This window comes from Carcharodon carcharias, chromosome 18, assembly GCF_017639515.1.
Source record: "Carcharodon carcharias isolate sCarCar2 chromosome 18, sCarCar2.pri, whole genome shotgun sequence".
NCBI classification, from domain to species: Eukaryota; Metazoa; Chordata; class Chondrichthyes; order Lamniformes; family Lamnidae; genus Carcharodon; species Carcharodon carcharias.
The window spans coordinates 69,428,596-69,441,223 of NC_054484.1; the positions used below are offsets into that span (position 1 = coordinate 69,428,596).

General features: G+C 44.2%; 1 protein-coding gene across 4 annotated transcripts in view; it reads left to right on the plus strand.

Moving 5' to 3' along the window:
- Positions 1–12,628, plus strand: part of si:dkey-100n23.5 (cyclic AMP receptor-like protein A) — a 247,467-nt gene that overhangs the window by 183,739 nt on the left and 51,100 nt on the right. For all 4 annotated transcript variants that reach the window (XM_041210606.1, XM_041210608.1, XM_041210607.1 and 1 more), the window contains 2 exons: positions 5,004–5,051; positions 6,738–6,820. In XM_041210606.1, the coding sequence (XP_041066540.1) occupies positions 5,004–5,051; positions 6,738–6,820 (131 nt within the window). The remainder of the gene's footprint in view (positions 1–5,003; positions 5,052–6,737; positions 6,821–12,628) is intronic.

Here is a 12,628-nt window from a genome sequence, read left to right on the forward strand (position 1 = left end):
CTCCTGGCGTGTAGAAAGGATGTGACGGGGAGGGTCTTTCGCACCACCAGCCAAACTACATCTTGGTGCTTGTTGGAAAGTTCTGACGATGAGGCATTCTGCCAAATGACTTTGACAGTCTGCTTGGGGAACCATCCAACAGGATCCACCATCTCCTTTTCCCACAGGCCCTCTAGGACTATACTTGCTGACCACTGCCTCATGGACTTGTGGTCAAAGGTGTTTGTCTGCATAAATTTATCCACAAGGGACAGGTGGTTCGGCACGGTTCAACTACTTGGAGTGTTCCGCAGCAGCTTGGCCAGACCCATCCTTCGCAACATCGGGGACAGGTAGAACCTCAGCACATAGTGACACTTGGTGTTTGCATTCCGAGGGTCTCCGCACAGCTTGATGCAGCCACGCACAAAGGTGGCCATCAGGATGAGGGTGATGTTGGGAATGCTTTTCCCCCCTTTATCTACAGGTTTGTACATCGTGTCCCTGTGAACAGGATCCATTTTCAACCTCTAGATAAAGCGAAAGATGGCTCAGGTGATTGCCACTGCAGGAGTGAGGAATGGGTTAGACCTGCAAAAACACTGAGAGTGTCTCACACCTGATGACCAAGTTCTTATCCACAATGGAGAGGGAGTGTTGCTTCCACATGCCCAGTTTTCTTTTCATCATAGCTACTCACTCCTTCCAGTTTCTAAGGCATGCCCTGGTCCCTCTGAACCATATCCCCAGCACCATCAGGCAGTCTGACCTGATGGTGAAGGGGATAAAGGTTCGGTCAGCCCAGTTCCCAAAGAACATGGCCTCGCTTTTGCCACGATTTACCTTGGCTCCTGAGGCCAGTTCAAACCGGTCGCAGATGTTAATCAGTCTGCGCACAGACAGGGGATCCAAACAGAAGATGGTGACATTGTCCATGTACAATGGTCTATATATGGGACAGTGGTGTGGACATCTGCCTCATCAGCCTGGACCAGGAGAAGGCCTTTGACAGAGTGTCGCACACCTACATGGTGGATGTGCTCTCCAAATTGGGGCTTGAGGAGGGAATCTGCAACTGGATCCAACTGCTCTACACAAACATCAGTAGCGCAGTTTCAATCAGTGGGTGGGAATCAGAAAGCTTTCCAATTAAACTTGGAGTCAGGCAGGGCTGCCCCCTCTCCCTTATCCTTTTTGTGTGTTGCATAGAACCCTTTGCTGAGTCCATCAGGAAGGATCTGGACATAAGAGGAATGATGATCCCAGGCAGTGGAGGCACTCAGGTCAAAGAAAGGAGGAAGACCTTGCGATGAAAGCCACTTAAAGCTAAAGGCTTCATTAGCGCTGTTAAAAGGCTACTCAGAATTCAGTGGCTTTACATCACAGTCGCTGCATCTCAGGTGTAACACATAGGAATGTAGAATTTGGGAATGCAGACAATAGTGAGGGAGGCACAGCTGCATCGTATGTGGCATTCCATCAAGGAAACCCTGTCACGTGTTTACCAGATGTGACACTCCTAATAGGACAAAGGGCATTCACAGAATGACCATGCAGGGTACAATAAACTGCACCCATGTGGCTATACGGGCTCCATGGCAGCAGGCCCTACTGTTTAAAAACCACAAGGGCTATCATTCCATGAAGGTACAACTGGTGTGTGATCACCCGAAGCACATTCTGCACATTTGTACAGAGTACCCTGGAAGTTGCCATGACTCCTACGTCCTGAGTCATTCCCAGGTGCCTGAGATTTTCGAGAGGTCATTATGTCTGCAGGGCTGGCTGCTTGGGGATAAGGGGTATGCACTGAAACACTGGCTGATGACACCAGTGTGTTGCTGTCAGAGTTGTTCCGAGGAGAGGTACAACGGTGCTCACAGCTCCACACACTCCCTTATAGAGCAGACCATAGGGCTTCTGAAGATGCGCTTCAGACGCTTAGACCGCTCAGGTGGCTCACTACAATACACTCCCAACAGGGTTTCCAGCATCATTGCAGTGTGTTGTGCCCTTCACAATCTGGCAATGCAAAGAGGTGAACCCCTGCCAGAGGATGACCTGGAAGAGGATGAGAGCTCATTAGAGGATGAAGATCCGGAGGCCCAGGAACCTCAGGAGGCTGCTGATGGTCAGTTGGAGCGCGATCACACCATAGAGGAAGACGTGGGAGATGTGCCCGTGATACGTTAATCACTGACAGGTTCCAGGAAGAGTAAAGTCAAGTGAGGGAAGATAGCCACATCTCCCCCAACCCTCAATGCCATCATCTTTCAACTCAGGGGATGTCCACCCATTCACAGTGAGAACGAGTCCCACACTCACATTTGCCTCATGAATCACCAGGCCATGATCTTTGCTTTGCTCTGTGGGGCCCTGTGAGTGAGCTCACTCTGGGAACTGAGAGCCCACTTAGGAATAACAACGATGCCAGAGAAGTCTTCAAGCCTTCGCTGCCAGCTAATGATGCAAACACTGCTGTGACTGAGATGTGGACATGCCTAGGGATCTCCTCCTCCTGTGCATGACTTTTTTTCTGCCACTACCACTGAGGAAACACACACGCTGCTAGATTATCAACGCTGATGAGGTGCCCTCGCTCAATGGTGTTCCTTGAGGAAGAAAGGTTAGGAACACTTTCATCACACGCTTCCAATAAAGACTTAAACACATCTCCTTGACATCACACAAGGGGTGCAGATACTAGTTCAACTGAGGTTGACATCACAGGAATGGGAATCTCACAGTTGGGCACTATCACTGAGTGGGAGAGGCTATACCTCAAAATAGGAGGATTCCAAAGTACAAAATAACAACGTCTTCAGTTGACAAGAACATTCACATAACCATCAATTTGTTAACAAAAGTGCAATTTAGTTATATGTCTAGCACATCTGTGACCCAAAAGTGGCATTAATTTTTCTTAACTTTCCTAACTGTAGCACTATGCCTGATTGTAGCCCTGACATCCGCAGCAGAGGTGGAGGTAACCTGCTGACTGCTACGTCCTGATGCCTGTGATGACCTTGGTGGACGTCCTCCGGTGGCTCAAGGTCTGGAGGGCCCAGCCTGATGATGGTCACCTGCTCAGGGCCAAAGCACCCTCAGCGGCCTGAGAAGCTGGAGTGAATGGGGTCACAGGCAGAGGAGGCTGTGAGTGGCTGCACACTCTTGGAGTATCCTGGGAGGAGGCCCCCCAGGGTGTCCGGCTGACGCTCATCCTCCCTGTGGGTGCCCGAGGGCCCTGCTCGAGGACTCCTGCAGGAGATGCTGCACCTGGAGGGAGGTCAAGGTGCCTCGTCGCCATGTTGCCTACATCTTGATGGTGCCCACCAGGTGTGTGGCCCTCAAGTACAAGGCCAAGCACAAATCCGGAAAGACCTATAGGACCAGGTCTCCATGGTGGTCACCAGCCTTCCCATGGTGACTTCGAAGCACTCCCATGTTGGAGCCAAGACATCAGACAGAATGCAGATGGACTCCTCCATCGTTCACTCTAGTCTGCTGAGTGACTTCAAAAATCTCTGCCTGATGTTCTGCCACCTGTCGTTGCATCTCCAGCATAGATTTGGCAGCCACTTCCAGAGGCTCATCATCTTACTCGAACTGAGTGGGTGGCTGGCCTCCTGCAGCCCTCTGAGTGCCGGAGACCTGGGGTGTCCCTGCTTCCGACTCGTCAGTGAGGTGTTCCCCAGAAAATGAGACCGAGCCTAATCTATATCTGTGTCCCACCAACATGTGTGTCTCTGAGCTGGTGGAGAGTGCGTGTGAGCGCCATGACGGTTCTTCCGAAGCTTCATCTTCGGATGAGATCAGAGGCTTGCACTGGTGGTGCTTGAATGGCTTGGGGGCCTCGATCTGCTTGTGCCTGGAAAACAGAAAAGAGAGTTTCAGTTGATTAGTACAAGCTAGATAAGACTGCATGTGACTCACTGTGAATGTCAGGATTTGATGAGGTGGTGGAGCTGTGATCTAGGTTGGTTGGAGAGGCCAATCTCCCCTTCCCCACAGGAACGTTCCCTGTTGTCCTCAGCCAGCTTGACCACAGTCTCCTTGAATTCACTGAAGGCAAGGATGTTAGATGTCCTTTCCCTGGTCTGCGCGCTCTTGCGCCTATTTTGCGCCAGCTTGGCCTGTATGAAGAGGAAAGAAAGGCATGTGATGAGAAGAGATGGAGCATAGGTTGGGTGAAATGCATGTACCCTGGGTGTGGTGAGCCCTCCCCAGAAGGGCCAGAGGATGGAGTGTGAACATCATGATAGATGGGATGGTGGTGATGTGAATGTCTCGATGAGAGAACGAGTGTTGATATGTGACCCCTGCTAATGGTTGCCTGAAACCCCTGATGAGAGTAACCGTTTCAGTGTATGATGCTATGATGAGAGTTTGATATTGGAGGGTGTTGAAGGGTGACTTACCCTGGTGGAGCGGATGAGGTCATTCATCCTCTTCCTGCATTGGGTGGCACTTCGGGCGTGGTTGCCAGTCACGCTGATCTGCTCCATTACAGTATCCAAGTCCCGAGAGGTGAGGCTGTGTGTTTTCTGCATCCATCCGTGGGGTAGAGCAAATGCTGTTCTATGATCAGTGCCTGGAGGGCATGGTGGGTAAAGCGGGGTGCAGACATCATCCTGAGGTTCTCGGACTTTCTCTTCTGGGTTGCAGACATCTGTGGTGGGCTGGAGAGATTAAGATTGAGTGTTGGACCAGCGTTTAACTATGAGGCCCGGACCTTTGAACCCATCAGCTGACGACGGGCGAATAAATCAGCTCCCAACCCACCAGGTGGTTCAGAGCGAAACGCGCCTCTGCATAATTAATGAGGCTCCAAGTGCAGAATCGGGCGCAAGTTGCCGCCATGACGGATGGCGGGCTATGCGCTGCCGAATCCACCCACCACCGCACTAACTTTCATTTTGGGAGAATTCCACCTGTGGTGTTGAAACGCTGGGCGCTAAGGAGCTAAGTTTTATGGCAGTTGTTTTCAAATTCTAAATCCGTGTTCTGCCATTTTGTTCAAACAGGTTTTAACTTGGTCTGGCCCATATGATCCTGAAAGAGAAAGAAGCAAGGTATGGTTCAGATGAAACTACAACTTACACTCAAAAATATTCCTGTAAATTAGTGGTTAAGAAAGCTCCCCATCTTCCAGTATCGAGGGGACAAACTTAACAGAAACATTTAAAATAAGTCCATGGCCTTTGACCTCTGACACTAGGCTCAAAGCCAATCCAGGCTGGTAGTAAGAAAACCTCTTCAATTTGCCTGCGAGTAAGCATCCTGTATGAAATTTGTCTTTCTTATTCATTCTTGGAATTTGAGCGTTATAAGCGACTCTATTTGCCCTAAGCTATATGTGCTAGATCCATATTGTGGGTTATAATTATTCAGTTTCGGACCATGAATGAAGAACACAAATGGAAGTTGCTATATAGATTTAGTTATGTTCTGCTGTTAAACAAAAATGAATACCATATTGTTCTGGCTGTAACTTGTAGCTGGTAAAAACGTACAAGTACCAGGGCCAAAATGTTATTTTAGGTAGTAAAATTGCAATCTCAAATTACTTTAAGTTGAAAAGTAACAACTATTCTACAATCCAAGATATAAAGCCATGGGTGGAATTTTACGACAGCAGGATTTTACAGTGCCGCCAAAGTCAGTGGAGTTTAGAATGGCTCACCACATTTTATGGCCCCGTCCCTGCTACGATGGGGCCATAAAATTCCAGCCCTCATTTTTGTGTGGTTTTGTTTGCATTAAACATAAGAATGAAGCCTCTTCTGTTAAAATATTAACGTTTGTTCATGTTATCTGGATCTGAACTGTATGCCAAGAATGAATAGACTACTTTGTTATGATTAAGGTGAGGCAACTCCATTGCTGGTTTCTGGGAAGTATCAAAGGTTAAAGGAGCTGAATGTGCACATGTATGTGCTGATAGTATAAAACTAAGAATGTGAGCATCCAGTATTTCTGCAGGACTAATAGGCGAATACTGCCCCTCTCTGGCTGACAGTAATACTACAAAATATTTTGTCATCAGCGTCTTGCACCTCATTTTCAGGAATAATTCCTGCAAGGATGTACAGTTGAATGCGTAATTATCCTGTTCCTTATAAATTTTCACTTTTAGCCTATTTCTAATACAATGGTTCTTTTGAAGAGAGTTTCCATTATTTAAATTTTGATGGGCATCAGAAATTAGCAATATTTTTATTTTAAAAAGACCAGTAGACACTAATGTAGTTAGCCTTCTGCCGTGCATCACTTATTTTGTATTCTAACAAAACATCTCTAGTCAGTCATGGGCTTTTTTGCAAGGTTGTTTTCAGATTCTTAAATACTATCATCTAATCTTTACAAAATAGTTTCCATTTTTATATGCAGCAAGTATTTCAATCTGAACACTGATGCACTACTGCTAAGGTTTACAGAATCAAGCAACTTAAAAGAAGGCCTCACTTTTTGTTATGCTTCATGACTATTGCAGTCATAGCGGGATTCCTCCGAATTTTTGCAGTTGCACACGTCAGTAATTTATCTTCCAATACGAGGATTAATTTACTAGTAGCCAGATGCTTTGTGAAATGTGGATGTAATTAGGTTAAAACAGGACTACAGATTTGCTTTCTTTCTTATTTTTAATAATGAATTTTCTATTGACATCCTGTGCTGATAAAATTACTTTTGTGCGAAATGATTTAAAACTGACAGAACCAAATGTGTTTAGAAATTATATTTTTTTCTATATATAGATTTTATTAACTCTGGAAATCAAGCCACTTAAGTGGTACCCATCTGTATACCTGGCGGTGTCTCTTTTTCCTCTCATTAACAGGTGAGTGAAAATAATTGTTGCAATTGCTGCTGCTTCTGGTACTTAATAAGGCTACAGTAATTATGTATTACTGTGGCCAAGTAGCATGACTCCTAGATGATTACTGTCAGATTAGAGATGAGTCATTCTTTATCTTCGGAGGAGGGGGCAAAAATAGCATTCTAATTTTACTATTTAAGAGGATTCCATCTAATGGAGTGGTACCTTGTTCAAAAATGGCAGTGTAGCAAAATTTATCCTTAACTGAATCAATTAATATTCTGTTCTGTCCAGCCATCCTCTAGTCAGTAAATAATATAGTGATTTTTTTTTGAGGTACCATTGTATAATTTTTAAACAGTTTTCTGAAGTGATTTTATGTTCTTTTAGAAATAATTCAGTTTGATGGACTTGTCAAATTTAGCATATTTTCCTCTTTCACTTCTAGAACCTGAGTTTACACAGTCCTGAGAAATAGAATAAAAATCCCCTCACTTTGTAGATTGGAAAAGCCTTGGGTTTTGGGGAATTTTCTGTTTGCACAATAATCTCCATTGGTTAAAATAAAACCCTGATCAACGACACAAATATAAGAAAAAATAGTTGTATTTTAGAAAAAATCCATGAATTAGTGCTCTGTTTGATCATCTGTCTCTTACTCCCATGCCCAGAGAAAGAAACATTCTGAGCAATAAAAAAGGGTTTAGCATTAACTGTACATAATTTAAACATCAGACTTGAAGGGCCCAGTGTTATCTACGTGTAGGTGAATGGGTTTTGAGGGAGTCAAAATCTTGTCTGAAGATCTTGTCTAAATTATGGATCCTGACAGTCTGAATCAAAGCATAAATTATGAGGAATACAAGCCTAGATAGAAACTCAGCCACATTGTCTCTTAATATCATACCCAGCCAAGACCTCCAGAGACAATGAATTTTAAAAACTCACAAATGTACCGTGAGAAAACATATACTAAGGAATAAATGACAAACAATTTCATTAATTAAGAAAAGACAACTGACACTTAACAGCTTTTTCAACAACCATTTCTCTCTTGTTCATCTCTTCCTTTCTTTCATTTTCTCCCAATTCATATTCTTTTCTTCTGCTTTTCTTTTCTTCTCTGCTTATTTTATGTTCCTTTTCTCTTTGCCCACATCCTTCACTATGCCTCCCACAGTCCTACTTTTTCTTTCCCTATCCTTCTGAAGTCTCTCCATATGTTATGCCAGGGTAAATTTTCAAGTGGCATTCAATCTCACTGGACCTGTGGCATGCATAAACTTCCAGCGAGATCCCAAAGCCAAGAAGCTTGTGGTTAAAAACTTAGGAGAGTTTAGTTTTAATAGCCCCAAGAAGCAGCAGCTTTCACTGTTCTAATGCTGTAACTTTGACTGGAATCTGCCAGAAAGATGGGAACTAGGCAGGGATCCAGATGCACTAGAATCCCATACCTCTCTAGAATGCAGAGTAAGATCAATAGATATACATACACGTGGTGATGTCTACTAGAGTGGAAGTGGAACCAGCAGCAGTTTAATCTGAGGACGGTGGCCTGGACTGCTTAAGATTTAAGGCCACACTTATTTTTATTGTTTTTAAAGCACCTGCTTATACAGAAACACCATTAGTGCCGCAGATGCCCACCGTTGAAAGACAAATTAGGGAAGCTACCCTGATCTTGGAAAGCAGTCAGGGGCAGCAACAAAGATTCTCAGTGAAGCATCTTGACAGTTATTCTGGCAAACACTCCAGTCTAGATTTTCAGGACAGCTGTGTTGAGGTATTATAATAAGATGCATATTAGCTCATGTGCAGCTTCCCAATAATTCTTTCTGGAACAGCACTGTACTCAGAGCTTGCCTACGTAAAAGGAAAGGGGACATTTGAAGAGAAACGTGCTGTATTTTGAGGAGAATATCAGAACCTGGTGGTTTTTCTTTGGCTATTTTCCAAATTAACTTCTATCACAACTTTTGAGTATAAGTTTAAGGTGTGCGTTTTGTTATGGCACAGCTGATGGTAAACGCTGAGCTGCTCAAATCCCAGAGGGAAACTTGAAACAACTGCCACAACTTGTTATGAATTTTATATATATTTTGAAATGTGTGCCTTGAATTCAGTAGTAATAAGACCACCGAGTCTTATAGGTTTCTCACAAAACTAAATTAAACCTTTATTAATAGAATAAAGGATCTTAAGCACACATATTATTACTATGATAACTTCTAAACCCCCTAGTTAATCTAACTCCCAGTTACACTTTTATTAAGGCAACAGTAAGACACATAGATTTTAAAAGACCCAGGCAACGTAACACACAATATCCTGAAACAGTCGAATTCAAAGTGAGTTTTCTTAACTTCAGTTCTTTGTAGACAGCAGCTTGAGGCTTAGATGCTGGAGGCTTTTCACACTTGTTAGATCTTAGAATGCCTTCCCTTGCACACAACCTTCTCTCCTTTATCCATATTTCCCCCTTTGAATGCAATTTCCCATTGTTTCACTATGTCTTTGGACTTTATCTCTCTAATAATAATATCGCAGTACCAATTTTACCAGTAATTTTTGGAAAAAATAAACACACTGTTCTTAACTTCTCCTGGCTAGGTGAAACATTTCACCCCTCCTTTGAATTCAAGCTAGTCTGGTTTATTTAAAAATGCACATGTTCCCTATACATCTATGCTTACCTACTTAACATTTCAAACCTGGCTTATCTTCTGATACATCAAAGCCTTCAGACCAGCTGCCTTTAATTCAGTTAAGTCACACACACACACACACACACACACACATATTAACACAGACCCCACTATTATTCTACTTTACAATACATTCCAATAACATGATGAAAATTATTATATCTTCCTGACAGTTTTTAGATGTGAAACTGAGCATTCTAGTGGAGATTTTTCTCATTGTGTTCCTCTGGAAGATAAAGAAGATGAAATACAGGATGTGAAGCATGTCAGCCTACAAAGCAGAATGTGGCGGACTACCTCCAATGCCCAGGGGTTCTGTGTCTGCAGCCAGTGTCACACTTACCATAGAATGTCATTGGAAAACAGCCCTTTCAGACTGTACTCCTCTAGTGATACAGTGAGAAACTTGTGCCTTAGAGCCTCAGCTCTAACCAACCTCCACCACGGGCATTGCACTGACTGTTCATGTTGAAGTCACCATTGCCCTGAACGTTTATGTATATGGCTGATTATAATTTATGGTTGGCGTTACGAGACGCAAGCTTACCTTGTTCTGGGTGGAGGCATTTGCTGACAAGCCCAAAAGTTCCAGTGCATGTGCTGAGTGCGGCAGGGTGACAGGCTGCGCATAGTCCCTTCTAGTTTTTATTTGCAGTTAAAGACTTGGCCATCTGGAACATTCATAGTGCGCCTGCATGATGCAGAAAAAACAATCACAAGACCCAGTATGGCACCATAAAAAGGGGAGCCCCGTGACAGAGAGAGAAAACCCAGGGGAAGATCCCAAGAAGTCCCAGAGAAGGAGACCAGCGGGGAAGGAACCACTGGGAGGAGAAACCGCTGGGCTTATTGGGAGGTAGTAGATAAGGCTTGAGGCAGGAAAAATGCTGCTGTTGTCAGGCTCCAGATAGTGAGGGCTCAGGGAAAGCCCTGGGAGCCAAGAAGGTGTCAGAAGTTGCTGGCTCCATGTTGGAAAGAGTTAAGGCTCAGAAGGAGCCCTGGGAGCCATTTATAGCATAGTGTGGTCAGGAGATGGGAGTTCAGAGAAACCCAGGGGCAGTGCCAGCTCAGTGAAGCTTGCAGTCTGCTAAAGAGCTGAAATTGTGCTGGTAATTAGATGCTGGTGTGCAGCTTTTGCGAATTCCATGGAAGGCAGTCTCAGGAGAAGAGATTGAACCATCGGGAGGTGTGCAGTTGTTGATGCAGTCCAAGTCGGAGCGGCTTTTGAGGAAATTCAGAGGCTAAATCTTAAAAAGCTAAATCTTCAAGACTACTTCATTATCTCAGCAGTTGCAAATGGTACAGAACACTGTGCAATCATCAATGCACACTCTCATTTGTGACCTTACAATAAAAGCAATGTCTTGGATGAAGCAGCTAAAGAGATGTTTGGGCCTAGGGAACTGCCCTGAAGAACTCCTGCGATGATGTCCTGGGACTGTGATGATTTGGCCTTCAAAAATCACAATCATCTTTCTTTATACTAATTACAGTTCCAGCCAGTGGAGAGTTTTCCCTCTGATTCCCACTGATTTCAATTTCACCAGGGCTCCTTGTTGTCACATTCTGTCAATTGCTGCCTTGGTGTCAAGTGCAGTTACTCTCATCCCACCTCTGGAATTCAATTCTTTTGTCCATGTTTGGACCAAAATTATAATGAGGTCTGGAGTCATGATCACGTGTGGCATTACCACTGAGATAAATGGGATAGATTCAAATTGATCTAGCAGCTCAAATGTGGGCATCCATGAGGTACTCTGGGCCATCAACAGCAACAGAACTGTATTTCACCACAATCTATAATCTCTTGGCCTGGTACATCCATCGCTCCACTATATTGCTCCCTCGTTGGTTCTTTCACTACCTGCCACATGCCCAGTCTGGTAGCCTTGTCATTCAGAATTTGGTCAGTAGTAGTGCTACCGAGCCACTCTTGGTGATGACTATCTTCCAAGTGCTATTGGAGGACAATAGGCAGCAATCAGCAGGAGGTTTTCTCACCCATGTTTGACCTGATAGATTCATGAGGTTCAGAGTTAATGTTGAGCCTCCCAGGGCCACTCCGCCCTGATTATATACCACTATGCTGCCACCTCTAGTACTGCTGGTGGTACAGAACATGCCCAGGGATGGGAATGGAGGAGCCTGAGACATTGGCTAAAAAGCTTGATTCTGTTACATAACTATATCAAGCTGTTGCTGACTAATCTGTGGGATACTCTCCCAATTTTGGTACAAAATCCAAGATCTTATTGAGGATGACTTTGCAAAGTTGATTGGCTGGGCATGCCTTTGTCATATTTGGTAGCTGGGTCAATTGCAGGTGGTCCATCCAGTTTTATTCTTTCTCAAAATTTTTTTAGCCGTTTGATGGAACTGACGGTTGGCTAGGTCATTTCGGAGGGCAGTTAAGAGTCAGTCATGAAGGGACGAACAACAAACGCTGGCCTTTCTGGTGATACTCGTATCCAATGAACAAATATTTTTTAAAAAAATAGCTGTGGGTCTGGATTCGCATGTAGACCAGACTGGGTAATGACAGCAGATTTGTTCCCTAAAGGACATTCATGACCACTTGGGTTTTTATAACAATTCAGTAGTTTCATGGTCACCATGACTGAAACTAGATTTATTTAATCAATTGAATTTAAATTTCCCAGTTGCTGTAGTGAGATTGAACTCATGTCCCTGGAGTGTTAGTCCATGCCTCTGGATTACTAGTCCAGTAACACAACCACTCTGGTTGCAGAACAGAAAATTTCATCTCTTTTCCCATGTCCTGCTGACAGCAGAATGAAAGGGCTCTACAATTTCTTTGGATGATGGGATTCCACAAAGTTCGCGCCATCATTCATGGACATAAGAAAAAGTCAGGAAAACTTTTCTGGACCAGCCAAATTATGCTAATATGGCATAATTTCCACACATCATCAGTCCCATTCCCATACTGTCAACCAAATGCAGACGCACAGTCTTCTGGGAACCTCTTGAACTTGAGGTGGTTCCTTGCTCTGGGTTAGAGAAGCTATCACTGACTGCCACATCCACTTCCCATAATGGTGTTAGGGAGGGATTTCCAGGATTTTGACCCAGTGACAGTGAAGGAACAATGATATATTTCCAA